This window comes from Lissotriton helveticus, chromosome 1_1, assembly GCF_964261635.1.
Source record: "Lissotriton helveticus chromosome 1_1, aLisHel1.1, whole genome shotgun sequence".
In the NCBI taxonomy this organism is placed as follows: Eukaryota; Metazoa; Chordata; class Amphibia; order Caudata; family Salamandridae; genus Lissotriton; species Lissotriton helveticus.
In genome coordinates this window covers 747,746,195-747,773,045 of record NC_136057.1, presented here as the reverse complement: position 1 = coordinate 747,773,045, position 26,851 = coordinate 747,746,195, and the positions used below count along the sequence as shown (strand labels likewise).

At 41.8% G+C, this 26,851-nt stretch overlaps 1 protein-coding gene across 1 annotated transcript in view; it reads right to left on the bottom strand.

Annotated features, from left to right (window-relative positions):
- The window catches only part of ADAMTS20 (ADAM metallopeptidase with thrombospondin type 1 motif 20), a 1,463,844-nt gene that overhangs the window by 34,516 nt on the left and 1,402,477 nt on the right, over nucleotides 1-26,851 (bottom strand). The window contains exon 36 of the mRNA XM_078648053.1: nucleotides 9,839-9,972. Coding sequence (XP_078504179.1) covers nucleotides 9,839-9,972 — 134 coding nt within the window. The remainder of the gene's footprint in view (nucleotides 1-9,838; nucleotides 9,973-26,851) is intronic.

Below are 26,851 nucleotides of genomic sequence, written 5' to 3'. Positions count from 1 at the left end.
TATCTGACCTGAACAAGAAGAAAAATCCAGGTGTTAACAGCCATGCAAAAGGTGAAGTGGTCATCGCTGAGACTGATGCCAAATAAGAAAATTTATTGCAGCTAGAGGCACAACTGTGCTTGGCTGGGCTACAGTGTAAAGGCACTGCAAAAACACATACCAGGATAAATAGCTTTGCAAAGTAGGATAACCTAATTTGTTTCTATTTTTGCATAAGTTGCCCCTAAGATCAATACATATATATGTGTGTGTATATACACATATATGTATCTGTATATATATGTATACATATATATGTGTATATATATACATAACTGTGTGTGTATATAAATACATATATATATATATATATATATATATATATATATATATATATATATACACACACACACACACACACACACACACACCCACACAAATATATATCTCCATACCCAATTGTCTTGCTTACCTTCAAATGCAGGCAAGACCGATTGGCACTGTCAATGATTGTATACAGTAGTCTTTAAAAAAACAATGTATCTTTCCTCCTTTTTACTGCAATTTTCTAGTGACACTAGGAGGCAGGGAAAAACACCAACTTGGTGTAGTTTAAACATGGCTCTGTATGTAATTCTTCATTCGGAACAGGACACTTGATGACTCTACAGAAGACAACACCAAAAGCTCCTGTGGGTGTATGGAATACATAAAGGGAGAAAAGCAACAAATTGAAGCAAAGCAACTAAAGTTGACATGAACACCATCCAATCTTGAAAAAGAAATGGATCTGTGGATTATAATACACAATGCTGTCTGTGGTGAGACCACAAAACATGCCACACTGCATATATAAGTGCACCCTCACAGCGACTAAAGGCCTAACAGTTATTTCAGTACTTTGTTACAGCTACATCTTCCATAGGACAAGCATAGGTGTGATTCAAATATTTAATTTCCATGTCCTGAGAACATGCTCGCAAAGTTACTCAAAGTTATTGGCTTCTACATTTTAAATAACTGAATTTATGGCAAAATCACATATTAGATAATTTAAGTCGAAAAGTAAGTTTGTAAAGATGTACTTTAGACTGCCTGAGCCAAAACTGACCTAAAACAATTCTGTCACTCATCATTGCACCAGTATTGAAATGCACATCCTTGGCTGGGATGGTTAAGGACTCTAGTTTAGAAAGCAATGTCCTGCCTCTAAGCTCAGGAAGAACAAGGAGGTGTTAACTGTTGACCACATGACAGTGATTGGCTGTCTGGGAGTGGATAAGAACAATAGGCCAAATAAATGAGAGCCTTAGCACTACCTCTTTTGACTTGAAGACCTTTGCGTCCCCAGGACCCTCCTAGATACTCAGCCTCCAGTCACAGTGTGGGGAGAACCATCTTGGACCCTGTCAGGAGGGAGGAGAGGTCATCTAAATAGGCTAATGAGCAGAAGACAGGCCTGCCTGGTGGCAGAGTGGGTCTGCCATATTGAAATAGGGTCTCCTGGGGTAATCATTCAGTAAGGCGAAGAGGAGGTGGGGAACTGCGAGAAAATAGTTAAACTCAGTGACAGAATTTCTCCCAGTCACAGGTTAGTGTACAGGATAAATCCGATACCTCAGCTACCTCAGAACATTCGAGGACCTGGGTATACTCCACCTGAATAAGAGAGTCTTGCTGGAAGAAAGAATACTTCAGACTCCTGGCTCCTGCTGGAAGACAGGTGCTCACTCAAGGACCCAAGGATATCTGGACTTCAACTGTTCTGTAAGGGTATAGAGATTGGCCTCTTGTTTACCTGTTTCTGGGACACAAAAATCTGAAGGACTCCTGACTCCCAGCTGATCACAAAGAACTGGATTCTGCAGGAGACTGGCTGGGGAGAGACCTGGTATATGGAACTCTGTGCTGAAAAACTATGGGCTGTAGAATCTACCAGAAGGCAGTTTCATAGCAGTGAAATAAAGAGGAACACGGTTATTTTATCTCATGCAACGACTGGGACAAGGTGTCGTGGTATTTCCAGGAAGGTTGCATCCTAGGTGGGCAAGAAAACTGCATTCATCTCACTTAGGACGTTTTGCTGTGCTGAAAACAGTGTTCAGTGGGACTTTATGGTAAATGTATCTGGTCTTATGGACTACTACATGGCAACAGCTTACACCCTTGGCCCGATGGAAGATGTTGACAACAAAGTCACTTATTCCAAAGGTAAAACCTTGGACTGGGGGGAGATGGCACACATATCCGGTAAGCGAAGCACCCTCAGCTGCCAAGAAAACCAGCTCTGTTTTGTTCAGAGCTATTGGTGTCAAAACCAATGCCTTCAGCTGGAGCTCACAATGACATATCTGACTCTAAGGGACATATAATCTAACCATTTCTGACTGGAAGATTTCGACACCCATTTCAGAGTCTGAAGGTAAAAACTTAGACCAGGATACCCTGCTTCATGTATTTGACCTTCAGTTCAACGCAGTCAGCCTGGAATCCTTCCTAGGGCCTGGTCAACTGCAAACCTTTGTTTTTCAAAGGTGCTTTACTTTTTCTAAGTGTTTTATTCCCTTCAACATAAAAAATATCTCTGATTCCATTTAGAGCTATCATAATTATATTGGTGCTTGTATGTATGTATGCATGCATGTGTCTATATGGTTGGTCTATAATGCGAACCTTGCCAAAAAGCGGAGTGTTTTTAATGGTTAAGGGCAAGCATAAAGTCAACAAGTAACAGGAAAGGAAGCTGGGTTTGGATGGTTATTACATTCTGCTTGCTGATAGTGCTATAGCTACCAGGGTTTGACTAGGGTTGCACTGAGACTTGTATTGAGAGCTAACAAGTACGTGTTTTTTAAGTTGGTATGAGCCTCCCCATCACAAAATAAAAACCCACTTTCTCCACTCGAGTTGATAGTTAATTCCTATAAGGAACTTGTAAAGTAATCATGTTTGAATATTGTCAGAATGTAGTATGATATAAATATTGTGTCCTAAATATCATTAACAAAAACATCCAGTGGGATGACATTTTTCCAGTATTAACTCTAATGGGTTGATATTTTTCTAAATTATATTCATGACATGGTATTTATATCATACAATATTCTGACAATGATATGCTGGTAATACACCTATGTACAGCCCAATGCACAAGTTAAATCACATTTAGATGGCAGTGATATTTGCAAATGTCAAAATACCTAGGTAAGTCATTTAAGGAATTGTATTCTGAAACATATTTGGTGACGCCATTGGCCCTCACTATCTGATATAAGCTTTTGAAGTTTACATTGCTGGCACTGGCTACAAGTTGAGTTTAAATTTTCATAGACAGGGTTGTTATTCTCTTGTCACTGCTGCAGATTGTTTAGCTATACAGGTGTGCATATTTACCACTGTTGGGCCTGTGTTTGGAATTGGGGATAGTATGGAGAATAGGAATAATCATCTTCTCTTTCAGCACAGCGTAATTTCACTAAAAAGTGCTATTGATTTATATATTTAATACATTAATTTATGGCCACAGGTTTCATGGTAGTGAAGTATATGAGTAATACATATTTGAACTGTTAATAATTATTCATGCATTAATTATGCCACTTTGTGATTTTTAATTATTTTATTTCTGTTAAATATGTCTAATTCATAACAAATATTTTCCTGTATGTGTTGTAACTTTTATTTTATGCATTGTTCTTCTGGCTAGTGTTGTGTATTACTGTTTGCATGGGTTTTGTCATTTATAAAGTGTATAATAATTATTGTTACTTGTTTAATATTTTAGACTTTTAATGCTTGATTGTTATATTGTTATATTATCTACTTTTTTGGTATGTGGGCCATATAGTGGAGTTCTTTCTGACGTAGTTACATTTTAATTCAATAAAACTGGGAATAAATTATCTTTTTATCAAAACTGATGCTATTATTTTCTTTAATGTTTTGCTTCAAATAGGGGGTGAATATTAGGTAATGTTTATTTTAATTAATATTATTCATTTCAAATTTTAAAAAACATTATTTTACAATTCTGAGATATTTGATATTCTGTTAGATTAATTTTAATGTTTTAAAACTTCGTAATCTATTTGGGATTTTTAAATCATTTATTGTAATTTCTAAAATTATTTTAATATTAATTAAATATATGTGTGTTTTTCGTATTTGCACCCGCCTCCTCTATCCCCAATGTATGGATTAGGCCAAATATTTATTAGACTGGAGTTAGAATAGCAATTATGACCTCCTTCATTGGGTGCACTTTCCCCAATGATGTTTATAGTGGAGTCAGCGTATTAACTTTGCCTTTACCCAAAATGCATTCAGTTTATCAAATATTTGTCAGAATTGAGTTAGAACAGTAAATCTCACCCCCCCACCACCATGTATGGATTTCTCCAATGTTTGTTAAACTGGAGTTAGAAAAGTAAATCTCCCAATGTATGCACTTTCACTTTGTGATTAGATTAGTAGATCTACTATTCCCTCATTATATGTAATTATCCTGTTGTTTGTTGCACTAACTAAGATAGTAGAATAATAGGTCTGACTCCATCCCCAAGTATGCAGTGTTTGTTAGACTAGAGTAAGAATACTAAATTTGCCACTCCCACACAAATGTTTGTTAGATTGCAGTTGGACTAGTAAATCTGTTCCCACCCAATGTATGAACTTTCCCATTAATTTGTTAGACTGAAATTAGAAGGGTAAATGTGACCCCCTCAATGTACTGGCTTTCCGCATTGTTTGTTAGACTGGAGTTGGAACAGTAAACATGATCCCCTGCATCTTAAAGTAAGTGCGGTCCTCCATGATTGTTGTATTGGAGTTAGAATAGTAAATCTAATCCCCTTACCCTAATGAGTGTACTCCCCACAGTGTCTGTTAGACTGGAGTTATAATATGAAATCTGTTCTCCAATATGTGTACTTTCCCAATGATTGTTAGACTAGAGTTAGAATAGTACACCTGTAAGCATACATGTATGTATGCATTTTCCATGTTTGGTAGACTGGAGTGAGAATAGTAAATCTGCTTTCCCCACCCCATGTATGCACTTTCCACACCATTTTTCTAACTGGATTTAAAATTGAACATTTTAACCTGCCAATGTATGTATTGCACCCCTTTCCTTTAGGAGTTTAGCTAGATTTGTGTGTTTGGATTGCTTTTTGTTTGTTTTAATAATTTTGGACTGGAGTTATGTTACTACTTATCACTTTATCCTGCAAATTGAACATAACATTGTATATTTTTAATATTTTAAAAAGATTACATTTTTATTACTTTTTAAAATATAGTTCATAATGGTAAATAGATTTAAAATATGTTTAGTTATACATTTGTCTTGTATTCTTTAACATTATATTCATGAAACATTTGTATTTAATTATTTTTAATGTATATTAAGAATTTATTGTATTTGACAATGTCATATTATTTTTCATGTTTTATATTTTATAAAGTTTTAGGCACTTTATTTTTTCAAAATGAATAAATTAATGTTTACTTATTATTTTTGTTACTGATATATTTAAAAAATATATTTTTTAGAAAACATAATTCACCTATATAAAACATTTAAATACTGTTAATTACAAGCATATTATCTGTATATGTATATTCACTTACCATAATGTTTATATTGTGGAGCACAATATTTTTGTAATCTATACATAATCATACAACCACTGACAAACTAGGGCTGTCTATCTGAAAACCCAACTTGATATATGCAGATTGCTCCACAATATTGATTTGATGTTGTCACAACGGAAAGAAAACGATTAACTCCTGAGTAGTAGAGTAAGGTATTGAGAAATGTCTGGTTTTTACACTTGTATGCTATATGAAATACTGCACAAGTTCAACACTGAGTGTTGAGTACATGTTTGCATATGTTCTACAAACAACCACTGCTTTTCTTTTTTAACAAAGCCAGTTTTTGAGATAATATGCATAAAAAAGGGCGCTACTATCCATGAATACTGGCCATAACCAACAGAGTATGTGCAATGACAGATTATAGCATGATTAGTGCATTGCACAGTTGGCCTTTTCTTTGCAAGATTTGGACTGAGGCTGTGCTGAACAACACCATAGGGTTTATGGGGTCTTAAGAAATCAGAACCACTCTTCTTTGTCAAAGCTGTGGGTAAGTGTTCCAGAAGTACCCCATGTAAAAGTGCAGCAAAGTGAGCCTCTGAGTCACAAAATGAAAACAAGCGCCTGGCTACACCCCCTGTCTACCATGCATACTTCAGTGACTTGTCCACACAGAGGACAAACTGATACAGTGTATGCATGGTGAAATGTGTCAAAGCAAATTGTTTATTTTTCTAATGCATTTTATCTACCGAGTGTATCCTTTTCCTAAAATTACAAAGACATATTATGTGTACCCTTTTCAACCATGGGAGGTCCATTTTTCATTTTTAGTGGTAGAGGATGGTCAAAAAACTGCAAGATGTTTTTAGATGCCAGAACACTATGAGTTTGCAGGTGCACAAAACAAACTGCAGGCCCTTGGTAATAACTTGTTGCACTTCGATCTTCACAATTAAACCTGGGCAACCTATTAAACTGACAAACTGTCTGCAATCATTTTCTGACCAGTGGGTGGAATGGCCACTGATCACCATTATGTGAAACATGATCAGTGAATTTTGCACTTGCAGATTAGGTTTATTTGCACCTTCCTTTCTGTGAACGCTTGGGGCCTGTTTTTGACTTTGGCGTTGGGGCGCCAGATCCCGCTCGCCACCACACTGCCAAAGCTTTGGTCAGGCCGCCATCCAGATTAGGAGTTTCCTCCTGTCTGGCGGGCTTTGTGTTTGACATTCCCAAGGGGGTGCTCTGAAAATGGGCATTGCTATGGGAACACCAAAGGCAGTTCCTGCACAGCATGAGCTGTGAAGTCCATGCCATGCAGGAACTGAGGAGCATGCACACAGGGGGGGCATGTTGTGCCCCCCCCCCACCTTGTGTGCATCCGCAGGCCGTGAGGCTCCAGGGGCCCTGTGAACACAACGCGCCAAGTGAGGGTGCCACTTTGGATGCCAAAACAACGTGTAAAAGATAGCTGATTGAATTGGCCCTTAAATCTGTACAGCGCGCCAGCTTGAGGCTTTATAAGATCCAGCTGGCATTATACGCATGGCGACCTAGGTCAACTAAAATGGTCCAGCGTCGATTTTTTGGGAATAAAGTCACCACACAGGCTTTAACTTATGGAGCCTGGGTCCTGATGAGAACTCTTTAAACAACACGAGTTCGAAACGTGTAGACTGTATTTTCTTGAGCCATAAGATTATTTGACCAATTGTTTAATTGTTGAAATCTTTTTGAAAAATAGTCTATGGCATACTGTGAATAGTGTAATTCCAGTGTAAATAAGGTGTGATGCTTGTATATGTATGATAGTGAATGTTTGGATAGAGAATTTGAATGGAAATGATTTGTGGATAATGTTTTATGAATATTTTGTGTAATGTTGTATATGTTTGGTACAGATGGTGACCGAAAAACAAAAAAATTGGTGAAATTACAACCAAAGCAATGAAGTAAAATCAATTATAAATAAATGAGATTTATTCAGATAAAAAACGATGCATATTGTTTAATTCGTATGTCTCGCACAAAATCAAAGTAAATAAAACACACAGTATTGGCATTCTTTTGTTAACTATATGCAGGAACTGAGGAGCATGCACACAGGGGGGCGCATGTTGTGCCCCCCGCCCTCTGTGCATCCACAGGGTGTGAGGCTCCAGGGGCCCTGTGGGGCCCCCTTTGTTTCCTCTCTGCCATGATTTCATGGCGGTGGAACCACCATGATATCCACTAAACTTATAATATGCTTGGCGGGACCGAGGCGGTCCCACCAAGCATATTACTGCCTCTACACTGCTGCAACAAACCAGGGAACGTGGCCACTGCGGCGAGGCTGATGAGGTCCGAACGCCCGAATCATAATAGGGCTGTCGGGAGACCGCCATGCCCCCATGAGTCTTGCAGTCCGTGGAGTGCCAGACTTGTGATAGAGCCCATAGTGTGTAAATCAGGTACAATAGGATTAGGCATATTCTAAATGTCAAATACATTTAGTTAACTCAAGAGGGTTTGTGTACTCTTTATTCTACTCTGTCTATGATATTGAATGTTCTACCAGTCATACAGATTCATTCTGGAATGAGTTTTGGTTTAGGCATGCACCATTTTAATCTAGATTATGAAATCTACATAGAAAACACTGTAAAATTATGTTCACATCCACAGCTGTGGTGAAGCATTGGGTTTTGTGGTCATTGTACACCACATCATCATCATGACATTGCTGCAAAACACAAGCTGCTGATACCTACCTCATTCTATCACAGCAACTCATAACAACATTCCCATAGTATGCTTCAGAAGCATTTTCAAGGCTAACAATCATAGGTACTTCTGCAGAAACTGAAATTCTGGCATAGACCATTCCGGGAAAATGAATTCCTGTGTTACATAAGTGGTTACAAAACACAATGGTGGCCAACTATGCCAATAATGAACCTCAGGTTAATTATATACATGTTGATAATGCGCTATAACTTAATAAAAGACTTTTTGTAGCAATATGTAATAAACATTCTGGTGAGGACATTAGTTACATGGTTATCAATAAGCGTAACTAAAGAAGCTACAAGGCTGGGCAATGACGATTGCACTGCTGCTCTCCTCATCTTGTAGTTCTGCCTTCCAATTGATTGCACTGGTCACTGCTAATCATATACCCTTTCCCATAAATGCTGTTACTACTAACCAGTGATCCCATGACAACAACTTTAATACATAAATCTTTCTCAGATTCCCTCAGTCTTTGGTGATACCCCTACAAACCCCCTGCTCTCAATACCACAGGGTTATTATTATATGTAGTTCTGTTGTTGGTCTTATTCACAGGGTCGAAAAGCTGTGAAGACATTAACAATCAGAGCAAGTTTATTCACTACATCAGTTACTAGCCTGTGCATTATAAATATTCTCTGCCTGTTTACATTGTGGCTTCTTGGCCGACTGTTCCTGTATATGCTGACTGTCTCAAGTTTTGACTGTGTCATCACTTATGAGTACCTGGATATTATTGATATGTCAAAGATACATATAATGTTCTATTGACATGAATAGATACATTTTTGTTCTCCAAGGACTGCTGAATTTTGTTACATTGATTGCTAACTCGATAACTAGTGTACCCGTCAGGACGGATTTTCTTTACATATTGTTTTCAATGAGACTTTTACGAACCAATGTCATTACATATATTTGTTGCAGACGTGGGAATTAGTAAATTGCTATTACACATAGTTATGCTGAAATATGCAGGACTGCTGAATTTTGTTACATTGATTGCTAACTCGATAACTAGTGTACCCGTTAGGAAGGATTTTCTTTACATATTGTTTGCAATGAGACTTTTACGAACCAATGTCATTACATATATTTGTTGCAGACGTGGGAATTAGTAAATTGCTATTACACATAGTTATGCTGAAATATGCTGTTTCATCTGTAACTGTGTTTGTGGTCAGTAGCAGATTAGATTACACCATTCAGCACTGCTGGTCAGACTAAAAAACGCTTGTAGGCAAACTCATAACCCCACTGCATCTTTCCCTTCCCACATCCTACCACTGCCTACCCATAATTAATTTGGTAGCAAAATACTGGCAGAACAAGGACACCTACCGCCCAGAATTTGTCAATTCAAATAAAAAAAAACTAAAGTTCTATAGAATCTGAATAACAGTAAAATGTAAAAGGTACATGCATAATGCACATTTTCCAAAATATTGGACTGAAAAAAGAAATAAACACGTACTTTTGATTTGCATTGAGATGATATCCAGCCTTATTTTGCTAAACATGGTGTATCCAGCTGCAAGATAGTCATTTCTGCATATACAGTCAAGATTTCTGGTTCCATTAAAGGGGCACTCGTAGGGATGTTTTAGCCTACAAAATGAAATACAGCTTTTATTTTTGGAGCTTGTGGTTGAAATACAGAAGTATGTTATGCATTAACATTAGCACACGTGCTACCTAAGTAAAAGTACAAATTTAATGAAAATCTTGCTAATCAATTATTAAATAGATGCACATAACTGTCTGAAAAGTAGAATCATCATGTCTAGAAGTTATGAGATATTGCTTCCTGTAATGTCATAAGGCAGTTAGGGAGTGTATCGACTGATGTCCTCAACCTCTATGGTTTTGGCAAAACGATGCAGCTTATGGAAGCAAGAACAATTCCAAGCATGAATTAAGTTCTCATCCTGATCATCATTAGTACTTCCAACTGAGAAGCTCCGGGTCACAATAAGAATACCTCATTAAGGTATTCTGGAACTGGGACACATCAAATGTGATGTATCTCATAAGGTGTGGGTGTGTGTGTGTGTGTGTGTGTGTAACCATACATGTGTCAAACATTGAAAGAGATGAAACATAGAAGTAAGTAACCTAAATCACACAAGAGATGTTAGATTGAATTTAGCAGAGCATTTTACGGAAAGCGGCCATAGAGCGTCAGAAGTACGATTCCCGAACGTGGTGTAACACCCAAACCTGCCAAGAGAACAAATGTACAGAAATCTGTTCATATGATGAATCTGATGCATTTATAATTTTGGTGGATTAAATATCCAGAGTTATAGTTGTTTTTTTAAATAAAACACATTTGGTTTCAGCTCAAATTATTATGACCACACCTGTTGTGAACCTTTGCGGGGCAAAAAAGGCCGATGTTCAAATAAGGGTCACACATGACAGCGTTTTGTAAACACACCTCAGGTGGATATTTAAAACCTTGGAACTGAAATAGTTGTTTCATTGTGGAGAGGCAGAGGGAACAAAAGCATATATTGTTAAAGAAATGTTCTTCTTGAACCATAGTAGGATGGGAGTACATGGGAAAAACTGGTTTTTGTTCATAGCCATTGATGGTTTGATTCATGAAAGTGATATTAATTCTACATATTTTTTGTATTGTTACAAGGCCACATATTACATGCTTCTCCTGATGAAGGGTACTGGCTGAAGTTCCTGAAATGTGTCAAAAATGTTTAATGAGTATTGTGTGAAAGAAATGTAAAGTACAACTCAAAAAATATGCTTACGGCTAGCCTTTTGAATGAAACACAACAGATTTGTTTTTACTTTTGGAAGCGATCAATTAACTGTCTTTTTTGGAGGATGAAGAAATTAAACCAATATCTTTTCTTATTAGTAAATTCAGCTTCTTTAGACTATCTAGATCAGAAATAAAAATTAGGATGTGAAGAGTAAAGGGAGATAATGAAAGAGAAAAGTGTAGGTAAATTGCTTACATTGTGGGTGCTGGATGAAGAAATTGTTAGGTATGTTGTCTTCACTGACAAAGGGAAGAAGGCCTGCAATGAAATGAGACTCAGAGTTCCAATGGAAGAAACACAGGATCCATGTATTGCAAGCAAAACAACTACTCAGTTTTGCTGCCTATCCCCATCTTACTCTTCTCCTAATTCTTTATCATACTTTTACATTGCGGTGGACTGATCTGCCTTCTTGATTAGCAGCACAGTCACATAAACATGGAGGATATTGCATGTAGAATATTTACACTAACATCTCTTTGCATTTTGAAAACAGGGACACAACAGGCAATGAATGTTTGTGTGGCTTTAGTGTTGCAGGGGAGAAGAAATATGTATTTTTTTATTATTCTTTTTATTGAAACAAAGCATCATTGAAATTCACAGTACAGAGGAGATCATCATATCAGTTATAACACATTCGGGGGTAACTTTACGGGGATGGGGGTACATCAAAAACAGCGTCTCTAGGTGGCACACAGATCTCTCCTCTATATCTATTCCAAAGTCCCCATATCGAAGCCCACCTTCGAGGGCGGCCTCTGGTCATGAAAACAGTCTTCTCACGAAACATACTCCAGTCTAAGTTATCTTTCCAAACCTCCAAGGTGGGAGGTTGTTCGGCTCCCCACAGCTGGGCAATATTCCTTTTCTCTATCATAAAGCCCAATGTAGCCCATTGCGTCTGTGCAGAGTTGAGGTCCGTAGGCTCCCATATGTTGAGGAGGCATCTCCTAGCCTCTGGTAGCAGGGAGACCCCACAGACCTTGTTTACGATACTATGAATCTTACGCCAATATTCAGTGATATACTGACATTCCCAGATGATATGAAGGAATGTACACACAAGACCACATTTCCGTCTACAGAGATTGGTATCAGAAAGGATATATGGACAAGTCGGGCCCTGTGACATAGACCCTGTGTAGTATTTTAAGCTGAACGAGCCGCAGCCGCGCTGGGATTGCAACCACCTGAAATATGTAATTTTTGATGTCATAGCATCTTAATGAAAGATTTATGATTTATGAGGGAGGATCCAGTACATAGTACCAAAAACATAACGGGGTGGTTAACTAAGCACAAAAAGAGAGTACACTCAATGATGATAAACACACCACTGTGATATTATTTCCAGTGGAAGCAAACATCTGACATACATATGAAAAGCATATGAGATAAATAGGCAGAAATAAATATTCTTACATTATTTGACGGCAGATTAAGGTAGCTGTCACTCTTTTTTTCCAAGCAGCAGTCAATATCGGTTTTGGCTTATTAATAGGATGGCAACAAGGAGTCTAGACAAAGCAGCTTAATGGTAGTGGGACTGGCCAACCAAAAAAGTCTGTAATGAGACACCCTTCCTGGTCTATGACTTCACCTGAGTAGCATTTTGAACTAACTTGTGCCTCACCAAGATCTTGACCAATGCAAAGGGAGAGCTGGGGCAAAAAAAAAAGACTACAGACATGTCCAAGTGATGAGTAGAATGTGTTTTTCTTCAGAAATCTAGTTTCTGCTATAAAGAGACTTGGCTGAAAATGTGTAACATAATATTGACATATAGTAACTGCATTTGTAATGTGCTATTTAATTGTCCCTTTCTCAGCACTTTGTAGCCCATTCAGTTTGCACGCAGCACTATGGTCCTGAGCCTGTGGAGAGACCACAAGACCAGACGCCAACGCGGCTGGCGCACCTCCACCGACAACGTTACTTCGTACCCGTAGTCGCACTTAAACATCTACGGCCTCCTGCAGCGCGGGACCGTGCGGGCGTACCCGGGTCATGCCTGGGCCAAGGGGGGCTGGTCTGCACCAGTCAGAGCCAGAAGGAGGCAGGGCTGCCCCCCCTCTTGGTCCTGCGCCCCAGTAAGGTTTTATCATCACCCACCTATCCTGTCTCTACTGAGTAACGATCAATGGTACTGAAACCATCTCACTTACTAGCTGTCTCTGTTTACACCTACACTCCCACGACCCTTTGTGTATTACGATCTAACTTAATTTTATGCAGAGACATAAATGTAACCTAGAAATGGGGAAAAGAAAACATCCAAACTCAGCACTAACAAAGACACCATCCAAGTCAAGGCAGTCTATTATGAACTACATTACTGGGGAAATGGAGGCGAAGAAAAGCAGATCCTGAGTGTAGAAGAAACTTTAACCAGCTTCTCCGAGAATGTCCCCGAACTGGCTACTCCCTGATCAATTACAACTAACACAGCTCAAACGAAAGAACCTCTGCCTGAGTATCCTGGTACTCTCTCCAAAGACATTAATGAGCTTGCGCATAATTCATCCTCACTGGGTACATTGAACCTTTTGAACAGTCATCCCCCTTCTAAACATCAAAAGCCCTCAAGGAACTGCTCCACGGACCCTATAATGGTCTTATCCGGCGGGTCAACAAAAGCTAAGAAGAGACTTCCAGTGCAGAAGACGGTAGATATCTCAAAACCACAGAGAGCCGTCAAAAAACAAATATCTGCAGCACTGCAGGACTGTCCTTCATTGGTGTCATCCGTAAAATCTCTGACTGAAATTGTTAAAACCGAAGTTTGTAGTCTAACTGACAGATTGAAAGCTATCAAATGTGCTATGCTATCTTGCATTGAGTGACTAGGTGTAGTAAATTCCCATAGTGGGCCAAACAGTTCTGCCAGGGTTGTCACCACTGGCAGTACCTCCAATTCTCACGTACTTCTCCTGCCACAACAATCTGCAATAGAGAATTCTGAGCCTTCTACTCGACAAATATCCCTCGACAGCCCCATATAGCGCAAGGGAATGATGTAGATAGTCACACTAACAAAGAGTCTCCAGAAATCCCCATGCATAAAATCCACACGATGGGATCTTCCACTGTTCATCCTACTTATAACAAAAGTTCCTTATATGCAAATGAACGTTTAGATCTTACCCCTGCTGCTATCCCATACGTGATTATACTTGCAAATGTCCTGATCCTAGGTACTCCCACACTAGAAAAGTGGGACTCCCTGAGAAACAAGTCTCTTAACTCATTAAATTCCATGGTCGGGACAGGGGAGCTCTTTTCGATGATTTTAAGATGGTGAGACAGGTATAGTGGCTTGGCAGGGGCCCTAAGGTGTTCCATGGTGATTGTGTGGTGCTCTCTTTTAAATCCCTAGCACCAGTCAGAGTGATAATGGAAAATATAAACGCAAAGTCAACACCTCCAAATCAGATCCGAGTATTACCACTTGGGTTCTTTGATAGGCCAACATAACTATTCAGCTGTCTTTTGAGACTTAACGATCCTACTTACGAAATCCAGGCCTTCCACTGCTAGGTTCGAACTCGAATAATCAATCTCATTTGATATACTCCATTCCAACATCCACTAGATATGATTGTCTTTCTAGTCTTACTGGGGTGGATTGACTAAAGACAGACGTAGTACTAGGTGAATCTGCAGTTCAGTATTTCCCTACCTCCCTAATGCCTGATTATACCCTACCGACAGATGGCAATGTATTTGAGGTTCTACAATCTGAGGCACAGCTTATGGAGAGGGATGAGAACAATTTGGACTGTATAATCCCGGTCTCAAATATGATTAGTGTCTTAATTTGGAATGTTAGTAAGTAGTAAGACCAACCTACCTGAATGGCTAGAATTTATAACTGGTTTTAATATTTTTTGCCTCCAGGAAACTTGGGTCGTGGAACCAACCCATAATAATGGATACAAAACATTCAATCTATCAGCAGTTCCATCGTGACACAGTAGAGCTAAGGGGGGATACATGCATATATGTGTCAACTGATTTAACCTCCTCTACTGTAATCACAAAATATCCAAACAATCATATTGTCCTTGTATAACTCTGAGGCTCTAGTCTTCTGATTTTATTTAACTTTTACAATAATGCCTGTGTCTCCGACATAGTGCATATTCTGGATCAACTTAATGTTGACTTTGAAGCCAACCTCAACAAGGGGAATGGGGACAAGATGTTGGTGTGGGTGGGGGACTTTAATATCAAACTGTGTAAAAGGTAATCGAGTAAAGTCTGTGGCCTTACCTCTCTGACAAACGATGATCTTATGCATTTCTCGCACTCAGATTATAGTGAAAAACGTAATGAACTCATTTTTAAATACGATCTGGGTTTTAGTAACAAATTCGGGACTAGACAGACTATGGTATCATTTACCTACGATGGAGGTATGGGTAAAAGTGTTATTGATTTTATTTCCCTACCGCTACTTGGGTTTAGTAACTGATTTTAAAATTCAATAGGTGACCATTTCCCTCAGAGTTTCATATTGAACTCTGGTAGCCCAATAAAACAAAGGGCTCATCATTCTACTATGTCTGTAGAGAATTTAGAATTATCACGTATAAATGGTTATACGTTAAGGTGGTCCATGGTCGAAACCAATGGCTTTCTAAAGAAACAAATTCACCAACAAAAAAAGGCCTTTGATGTGTGTCTGATGATTCAGCAGAGCCTGACACTATTATGGAATCGTCGATTAAAATTACTAAGGCAATTAAGGCAGGCCTTTTAGTACACCAGAAAGGTAGGAAAGCACACACGAAACCCTGGTTTGATCATGCTTGCTCAGAGGCACATAAAAACGTAAAATTGGAGTTAACGTGCACACCAGGAATATTCTGGAGGTTTAGCATAAGAGACGGCTGTACAAGCTTGCAATAAAAAAATCGCAAAAGAAGTTTAAAAACTGATAAAATGTATGAGGCCAGTTGTAATAATGACCCTACCGCATTCTGGCGTGTAGTTAACTTGCCTTGTTTTGATGAGGATGACAAGCCTAAAGTAGAGGTGGCAGTGAATGAAGAGGACTGGGTATTATATTTTTCTAAATTATACCCTAACTCTACTAAGTGTGCAGGAAATAAAATAAAAGAGGCCTCATTGATGGATAGTTCATCCCCCAGTAGAGAACATGATTAGCCCAATCCTGATTTCTCATTGGAAGAAGTTACCCAGGCATAAGCTCGAGTCAGGGTGGAAAAGCCCCAGGACCTGATGGGGTTCCCATCGACTTGTTTATTACAATATGGAGCTTTGGGGTTCTCTTTTGACTATTGTTTTTAAATCATCTCAGAGTATAGGATTTCCCACCTCATGCTCTGAGTCCCATATAGTACCAATATTTAAAATAGGAGACTGTGATTCAACTGCTAATTATAGGCCCATCTCCTTGCTAGATTCTCTGGTCAAGGTCCTGCATAATTCTAAGTAGACTCCAAAGTTGGGTGGATGGTAACAACACAATTTCTAACTTACAATATGGTTTCTGAAAAGGATCAGGGACTATAGACCAAGCCATCAATTTAAACCTGATCATGAGCAAACATGCCTGCATTAAAGGAAGTAATCTGTTCTTGGTTTTTGTTTATCTTTCAACTGCTTTTGATTCAGTAATTCATGACAAAGTTTGGTCTGTTATGACCTCATTGGGAAATGACCAAACAATCATTAGCTTTCTGAGATACCTTTACTCCACCAGCCATGCCAGGGTTTGCTTTGGTATAAAGGGCGAATGTACCAGTTTTTTTAATATTGCAAAAGGAGTTCGCCAAGGTTGCATGCCTGCACCATTTTATTCAATCTGTACATCAATATCCAAGGTGATTCCCTTGCCAACTTACGTTTCGATTTGCCACAAATTAAACAGCGTCCAATTCCGGTCCTGCTTTACGCGGACGATGCTGTCCTTATTGCGCTTGCTCCATTGTCCTTACAGCAAACTTCTTGATAACTTTGTGCACTTTTTGGACCATATGGGGCTTAGACTTAATATCAGTAAAACTTTTGTTATGAAAGTAGGTAAAAGCTCCACTAAAATGCGCAATATTTGCGTAGGGCAAGATGTTATCCCTCTAACTTCCACTTTTACTTACTTGGGTATTTTATTTGACTGCGCGGGGAATTGGAAAAGTGCCATCAAGTAAAAAAAGCTGCATCTTATCAGATCCATTGCAGCTTTGTGTAATTTTGCAAGGAAAATAGGTTGTAAACAGCCAATAGAAATGCTTAAAATTTATAATGCAAAATGTTTACTATCTCCATGTATTGTTCCGAGTTGTGGGGTTATATGAATCTGGAACCACTTCAGGTGATTGAAAATGCTTTTTTTTTAAAACCTCCTGTCACTTCCCTCTAGCTGTTCAAATTTTGTGTGCCACTCCGAACTGGGTACTATATATCTAACTGATTTGATAAGAATACAGCCAGTCCACAAGATCTGGATCTCAGACCACCTGGAGTTTAATCATTCTTTAGTCAAGGACTGCTGTGTCTCTGACCACTCATTAAATGTTCCTTGGCTAAGGTATAGTAAGAATTTCATGGTAGATATTAGTCACCCAGAATTTTTGAACAACCGGACTCCTTGAATAACATTACAAGGAAAGCACTTAAATCAGAGTGTCTAAACTACCTTGAAGAACTGAGACTTACAGTGGAATTAATTAAACCTTCAGTCCATCATAATCAAATGATTTTAACCACTTGTTCAAAACAGCCATATCTTTTTAACATTTTCAATGCACAAGACAGATTTGTTTTAAAGCGTTTTAGATTAGATATTTACTATTGCATGACGACCTTCCTAAATGTTAATAATTGGTCAAAGGACTTAATGTTATGTCCTTGTGATAACATGTCCAATCAATCAACGATTCACATTTTGTTCTTCTGTAAACTATACACTGATCTGAGGAGATCTTTTATTGTTCCTATATTTAAATCCTTAAACTTTAAGCAATGCAAACAGGTATTTTTATGTTTGCAATTGCTTCCCAACTTGTGTATATGTGTGGCACTAGCAAGGTTTCTTAGGGCTGTATAATTGGGAAGAAGAAGAGGCCTTGCATTATATTAAACTGTTAACGTTTTTTAACAACTTTTCTTTTTTGGTTAAAATTGAAATGTATTGGAATGTATTATATCACATATTATGTTTTTCATGAATTATTGTACTTTTATGATCTTTTTATGCAAGGTAGAATAAAGTTTTAACAACACTAAGTTCTGTCTGTTTTGAAACTATAAGTGAAGTCAAAACATACACTAGTTACTTAAGTGAACCTGAGCTAGTATGGGAAGAATCAATTTCTAGGGCAATGATCTAGCGAGTTCACTTTCTCTGTGAATATTTTCATCCACTTAATCCAAGTTTGAGAAAGTGCCTCTTTTTGTGTGGTCACCACCATTATTTGCTGACTAGTATTTTTGTTTATTATCTCTGCATAACTGGGCACTGCAGTCCAGGGCCAGAGGATGTGCTCTGACCCTTAAAACATGGCAAATTGACGAACTCCTAATTGACCACCTTAAATTCCATAGTGTATACTGTGGGAAATACAATAGCACAGAAAAGTTAAATGTCATCTGCGGACTGCACACACATTGTGCTTTCCACTAAGCTGACAAAGGAAATATAGTTGAGGTCTACAAATATAGCCCGACCCCTGCACCTTTCAAACCTTTATGCAAACCTGCCAAAATAACCAATTTGGACAGGAAAGAACCCTAATTTTTGATAATAAATAAGCCACCAATGTGTAGAAACTGGAGCCCATAAGGTAGATTGCCTAGTATTTAAAAGTTGTACATGAAGAATTTGATGTTGGCAGGATCCTACAGTGATTAGCTGCTAAAAGCTATGTTTTCTATGAATGGATGTGCTGTCCAATGAGAAAAAAAAAAGATCAGAATAAAATCATAAATTTGTTTTCTGTGGTTTGGGACAACATATCAGAATAATTCAAATACCATTTTTAATGTTTATTAAAAATCTAATTGAGCATGCCCTGCTTACTCATATTCCATGGGGCACTGAGCTCCCAGACGCCTCCCCCCTGGAGGATCGAGTGTTAGACGGTCATCTCCCGGTAAAGACCATCTCATTAATATACAAAAAACTTATCAATAACATGGAAGACCCACTGGTAATTATTAGGGCACATTGGGGCGCCGACGGCTTGGAATTAGATGACGAGGACTGGAGAGAGGTACAAAAGGGGGTGGTGATGGACGGAGCATCTGAATCAATCAAACACTCACACCCAGTCAAAAGATCTGGGTTTAATCCATCACCATTCTTTAGCCCACTCTGCCACCCCAGTTCAGACATGGCTATATGCAAATCAGTCTGACCCTGTGCCTCATAGGAACAGTCCAGTCCGAACTGCCAAGCCATGCCTTCCCTGGACCGGAAACAAGCTTCCAAGGACCGGTTTCTGGCATTCCAGCCGTCTTCAGCCCGGCTTGCTTGAATCCAGTGGCAAAGTGAGCAAGGGACTCACGTCTGAGCATACCCTGCCACACTTATGGCGGCCAAAAGCGGTACAAAAGGGGGTGGTGATGGACGGAGCATCTGAATCAATCAAACACTCACACCCAGTCAACAGATCTGGGTTTGAACCATCACCGTCCTTTAGCCCACTCTGCCACCCCAGTTCAGACATGGCTATATGCAAATCAGTCTGACCCTGTGCCTCATGGGAACAGTCCAGCCCGAACTGCCAAGCCATGCCATCCCTGGACCGGAAACAAGCTTCCGAGGTCCGGTTTCTGGCATTCCAGCCGTCTTCAGCCCGGCTTGTTTGAATCCAGTGGCAAAGTGAGCAAGGGACTCACGTCTGAGCATACCCTGCCACACTTATGGTGGCCAAAAGCGGTACAAAAGGGGGTGGTGATGGACGGAGCATCTGAATCAATCAAACACTCACACCCAGTCAAAAGATCTGGGTTTAATCCATCACCGTTCTTTAGCCCACTCTGCCACCCCAGTTCAGACATGGCTATATGCAAATCAGTCTGACCCTGTGCCTCATGGGAACAGTCCAGCAAAACCGATAAGAATATCTAACTGCTTCACTGCAAAGTGACATTTGCCTGATGTTGTGATCTTAGTCCTACCCTCACAAAATAAAGACACAAGATCTTTTTCCTTTCATCCAACAAGGCGGAATAACCTAGCAGTGGGTGGGCAACGCAGTTCTCATTTTCAAGTTACAATCTATCAGTTCCAATCTATCTAACTGCTTCACTGCAACCAAAGTGACATTTGCCTCATTCCATAATCTTAGCCCAACCCTCACAAAATAAAGACGCAAGATCTTTGTCCTTTCATCCAACAAGAGGGGAAAGCCTAGCAGTAGGTGGGTAACAGAGTTTTCATTTTCAAGTAACAAAACAGTTACAAAACAGTTACCTGTTATTTTCCAACACCCTAGTTTTATAACCACTAGTCCTCCACCCAGGGTCAATCCGAATGCGAAGTTGGAGAATAACATTCCTCAGTCTCTTCATCAGGTACTGACATAGGTAAGAGAAAGAAGCCCTGTTCCGAGGTACTCTAGAGATTGACTTACAGAGCTTTCTGTAGCGAGGTATCGTTGAACAAGTTACTTACCTTCGGTAACGCATTATCTGGTAGAGACTCTGTAAAGCTGCAGATTCTTTACCTTTGAATTTCTGAGGCATCAGGCTGGATCTGGAAACTTTTGCTGAGCAATACCCCTTACGTGTGATGTCGGGTGGCTCCATTCGGCTCCGTGTGACATCGTTGGCATTGGTAGCGTTAGTTGTGACTAGTGGTGCCTAGATAGGCGCCAACCAGGAGCGTGGACGTCAGTACTTTTCATTTTTCCATGCCAGAAGTGCAGAGCCACGAAGTAACTGATATAAGCGTGTGCAAAACTAGAGCCCTGAAAGGGGAGTAACCCTAGACCTACAACATCAGTCTGCAATGAGGGGAGTCATGGGTGGGGCAGTAAGGAATGTGCAGCTAGATAGAGTCTCTACCAGATAATGCGTTACTGAAGGTAAGTAACTTGTTCATCAAATAGAGACTTCTAGCTGCAGATTCCTTACCTTTGAATCAGATACCCAAGCCATACCATCCCGGCGGTGGGTTGCCGACTCATGGACTAGACTAAAAAGTCTTGCAAGACTGAGAGGGCAAAGTGCACGTCCCTGCGTACTTGACCATCAAGGCAATAATGTTTTGAGAACATGTGCAATGATACCCACGTCGCTGCCTGACAGATGTCTTGGACTGGGACACCCCAAGCTAAGTCCGTAGTCGCAGCTTTTCCCCTGGTGGAATGGACTCTTAATCCCTCAGGTGGCTGCTTCTTCGGCAAGGCATAACCGATTTTAATGCAGAGAACAACCCAGCGAGAGATGTGTTTTTTCTGCACTGCCTTTCCCTTATTTGCTCCCACATACCCCACAAAGGGTTGGTCATCCACCTGGAACTCTTTTGTACGGCCACGGTAGAACGCTCTTTTTGGGTCCAGTCGGTGGAGACGCTCCTCTTCCTTGGAGGGATGTGGGGTAGCAAAGAAGGTGAGCAAAGCAATGGACTGACCCAGATGGAATGGGGTCACAACCTTTGGTAAAAATGATGCCCTGGTGCGAAGCACTACCTTGTTCGGAAAACACATAAGATAAGGAGGCGAGCTGGATAAAGCCTGCAACTCACTCACCCTCCGGGCCGATGTAATTGCCACTAAAAAGGCTTTTTTGATGGTCAACAGTCGGAGGGGAGAATTGTGCAAATTCTCGAAAGGAGCGCACATCAGTTAAGTGAGGAACAAATTAAGGTCCCATTGAGGCATAAAAAGGGTGTAGGTGGAAATAAATGAACCAACCCTTTCAAAAATCTATTTACAATAGGATATTTGAAGAGGGAAGGCTGGTCTGGCAGCCGCAAAAAAGCAGACAGAGCAGAAAGGTAACCCTTGTGAGTTCCCAAAGCAGAGCCCTGCTGGGCAAGGGTAAGAATGAAAGGACAGTAGAAAGAGGAGCAAAAAGACAGCCAATAGACCTTTCTCTACAGTATAATACATATTTCATCCAACGGCAGGCGTATATCAACTTAGTGGAGGGCCGCCTGGCTGCAAGAATAACATTACAGACTTTGGGAGGAAGGTCAAAAGCCATCAACTGCTGCCGCTCAATCTCCACGATTTAGAAAAGGGGGTGGTGATGAACAGAGTGTCTGAATTAAGCAGACCACTCTTACCCAGTCCAAAGATCAGGGCTTGATCCATCACCGTTATTTATCTCACTGCCCCATCCCAGATCAGAACCTGGCTATATGAAAATTAGTCTGTCCCTGGCCCAGTGCATCATGGGAACAGGGCAGACCAAACTACCAAGCCAATTCTTCACCAGAAAGGAGACAAGCTACCAGGGACCGGTTTCTGGCATTTCAGCCTCTTCGGCCCGGCTTGCTTGAATCCTGATGGAGCAGTGAGAAAGGGACTCATGTCTGAGTATACCCTGCCACACCTATAGTGGCCAAAAACGATTCAGAAAAGGGGGTGGTGATGAACAGAGTGACTGAATTAAGCAGACCACTCTTACCCAGTCCAAAGATCAGGGCTTGATCCATCACCGTTATTTATCTCACTGCCCCATCCCAGCTCAGAACCTGGCTATATGCAAATTAGTCTGTCCCTGGCCCAGTGCATCATGGGAACAGGGCAGACCAAACTACCAAGCCAATTCTTCACCAGAAAGGAGACAAGCTACCAGGGACCGGTTTCTGGCATTTCAGCCTCTTCGGCCCGGCTTGCTTGAATCCTGATGGAGCAGTGAGAAAGGGACTCATGTCTGAGTATACCCTGCCACACCTATAGTGGCCAAAAACGATTCAGAAAAGGGGGTGGTGATGAACAGAGTGTCTGAATTAAGCAGACCACTCTTACCCAGTCCAAAGATCAGGGCTTGATCCATCACCGTTATTTATCTCACTGCCCCATCCCAGCTCAGAACCTGGCTATATGCAAATTAGTCTGTCCCTGGCCCAGTGCATCATGGGAACAGGGCAGACCAAACTACCAAGCCAATTCTTCACCAGAAAGGAGACAAGCTACCAGGGACCGGTTTCTGGCATTTCAGCCTCTTCGGCCCGGCTTGCTTGAATCCTGATGGAGCAGTGAGAAAGGGACTCATGTCTGAGTATACCCTGCCACACCTATAGTGGCCAAAAACGATTCAGAAAAGGGGGTGGTGATGAACAGAGTGTCTGAATTAAGCAGACCGCTCTTACCCAGTCCAAAGATCAGGGCTTGATCCATCACCGTTATTTATCTCACTGCCCCATCCCAGCTCAGAACCTGGCTATATGCAAATTAGTCTGTCCCTGGCCCAGTGCATCATGGGAACAGGGCAGACCAAACTACCAAGCCAATTCTTCACCAGAAAGGAGACAAGCTACCAGGGACCGGTTTCTGGCATTTCAGCCTCTTCGGCCCGGCTTGCTTGAATCCTGATGGAGCAGTGAGAAAGGGACTCATGTCTGAGTATACCCTGCCACACCTATAGTGGCCAAAAACGATTCAGAAAAGGGGGTGGTGATGAACAGAGTGTCTGAATTAAGCAGACCGCTCTTACCCAGTCCAAAGATCAGGGCTTGATCCATCACTGTTATTTATCTCACTGCCCCATCCCAGCTCAGAACCTGGCTATATGCAAATTAGTCTGTCCCTGGCCCAGTGCATCATGGGAACAAGGCAGACCAAACTACCAAGCCAATTCTTCACCAGAAAGGAGACAAGCTACCAGGGACCGGTTTCTGGCATTTCAGCCTCTTCGGCCCGGCTTGCTTGAATCCTGATGGAGCAGTGAGAAAGGGACTCATGTCTGAGTATACCCTGCCACACCTATAGTGGCCAAAAACGATTCAGAAAAGGGGGTGGTGATGAACAGAGTGTCTGAATTAAGCAGACCACTCTTACCCAGTCCAAAGATCAGGGCTTGATCCATTACCGTTATTTATCTCACTGCCCCATCCCAGCTCAGAACCTGGCTATATGCAAATTAGTCTGTCCCTGGCCCAGTGCATCATGGGAACAGGGCAGACCAAACTACCAAGCCAATTCTTCACCAGAAAGGAGACAAGCTACCAGGGACCGGTTTCTGGCTCAATCTCCACACATTGAGGCGCAGAGTTGACAGGTTCGGATGGATAATACTCCCCTGCTGCTGCCACAGATGATCCTCCCAAAGGGGCAGCCTGATCGGAGGATCGACACTCATGCTCAGAAGCTCTGGATACCAGACTCTCCTTGCCCAGTCTGGCGCCACAATGATGACTTGGGCCCGGTCCCTCCTGATCTTCTTCAGAACACTGGGCAGGAGTTGGATGGGCGGAAAGGCGTACATCAGGCCTGAGCTCCACTCACGACAAAAAATGTTGCAGAGCAATAGCCGCCTTGGAAACTCCAGCGCACAGTACCGCTGACATTGCGGGCTCTCTTGAGATGCGAACAAATCTAACTAAGGTTCTCCCCACTGCTGAAAGAGACCTTGCGCCACCTCCGACTGGAGACGCCATTTGTGATCCGCTAGGCATTGATGGCTGAGATCGTCTGCCCTGGCATTCAGAGAACCTGCCAGGTGTTGAACCACCAGGGTTATATCCTGCTGCTCCAGCCACGTCCAGAGAAGCAGGGCCTCTCAACAGAGGGTCCACAACCCCACCCTGCCTTGCTTCTTGCAGTACCACATGACAGTGGTGTTATCCGTGAACACCTGCACCAACTTCCCCTTGACGGAGGGAAGAAATGCTTTCAATGCCAAGCGGATCGCTCGGAGCTCCATCAAGGTTAAGTGGAGCCCCGTCTCTGCCAGAGACCAGTGACCCCTGATCTCCATCTCTTCCAAGCGGCCGCCCCTTCCCAGAAGTGACGCATCCGTCACAATTGTGAAATCTGGTTGGGGAGGGGAGAGAGGTCTGCCTTTGACCCAATCTCGGTTCGTTAACCACCACTGCAGATTCTTCGCAGTCCCTTCTGAGATCTGAACCACGTCGGTGAGATTTCCCTGATGCTGTGCCCATTGGAAATTCAAGTGCCTCTGCAGAGCTCGCATACGCCATCTTGCGTGTCTTACCAACAGGATGCATGAGGCCCAACAGCCTCAGAGTCAACCTTACCGAAATCCAGGATAGAGGCTGAAATATCGGAATCATAACCTGAATATCCTGGACTCGCTGCTGGGGAGGATAAGCCCCAAACTGCACTGTGTCCAGAACAGCTCTGATGAAAGGGAGTGTCTTAGAAAGAGTCAGGTGTGACTTGGCATGTTTATAGAGAACCCCAGTGAATGCAGGAGGTCTGCCGTTGTCCGAAGGTGCGAGACGACTGCCTGGGGTGAGGACACCTTCAACAGCCAGTTGTCGAGGTAGGGGAAGACTGAAACCCCTAACCTGCACAGATGAGCTGCAACCACCGCCATCACCAACGGGGGAGATGATGAAAAATTCTCCCACCCACTGGAGTAGTGTGGTCCTGCAGAACCAGCCTAGGAGTGCTTGGAGGCTGCGGCTGCCGGGGAGAGTGTGGTAAACGACATCTGGCCACCATTCCGGGGATGGAATGTACCGCGTCCAAGCACGGCTTGGGCAGTCTTTGCAGGACGGTGGCTAGGATAACCACAAAAGGGGCAAAGACTGGCCACGAGGAGTGGAGGAGAGGCCCAAGGATCTGCCCATAGCTCGAGAGTCCTTGAACCTGACCGGGGTCGAGTCTGCCTTTTTCCCCAAAAAGGCAGGTTCCATCAAAAGGCATGTCCATCAAATTGGCCTGGACATCCCACGAGAAGCCAGTTGTGCAAATCCAGGCGTGGAACCTCAAGGCCACTGTCTTTGAAATAGATCTGCCAAGCGAATCGGACCTATCCAAACCACACCGTATGGTGAATTTTGCTGCATTTCTCCCATCCTTGACATTTGGGAGAGCACAGCCCGGGCCTCCTCCGGTACCTGTGGCAGCACCTGCGCAAACGTCTCCCAACGAGAGTGGGAGAAACGACCCAACAAGCATGCAGTATTCACCGACCACAATGCCAGACTGGAGGAAGAAAACATCTTCTTCCCAAATGAGTCCAGTCCCTTGGATTTCCTATCCAGAGGGGCAGAAGGGATTGCGCCCTTGGAAGTAGAGGCCTGAACAACCAAACTTTCTGGGGTGGGGTATTGGCAGAGGAAATTTGGGTTGCCTGGTGCTGGGTGATGGCGACGTGCAATCGTCCTGTTAACAGGAGCCCCTGTGCTAGGCTTGGACCATGTTCCTAAAAGGATGTCCGTAAGTGCCTCATTAAAGGGAAAAAGGGGCTCCGAGGTGGAAGCCCCAGGTTGCAGCATTTCAGTCAGGAGGGCAGCTCCAGTCCAAGGACCTCAGCTGCCCTCTTAACCACAATGGCATAAGATACCCCCTCCTCCGTAGCCGCTGTAGGCGGAGAGAGCATGCCAGTGTCCGGGGAAGTGTCCAGACCACTGGCTTCCCCATGTTCCCTACACCAGTCCTCAGAGACATCCTAGTACTCTAGCTGCTCTCCAGACTCCTCCCATTCCTCTCCAGAGCCTAGCACGTCAAAAAGTGTTCAGGCGACAACATAGAACCCCTGGGTTCTGTCAACATTGGAATCGGCGTCGATCTACGCCGTTCCGGCTC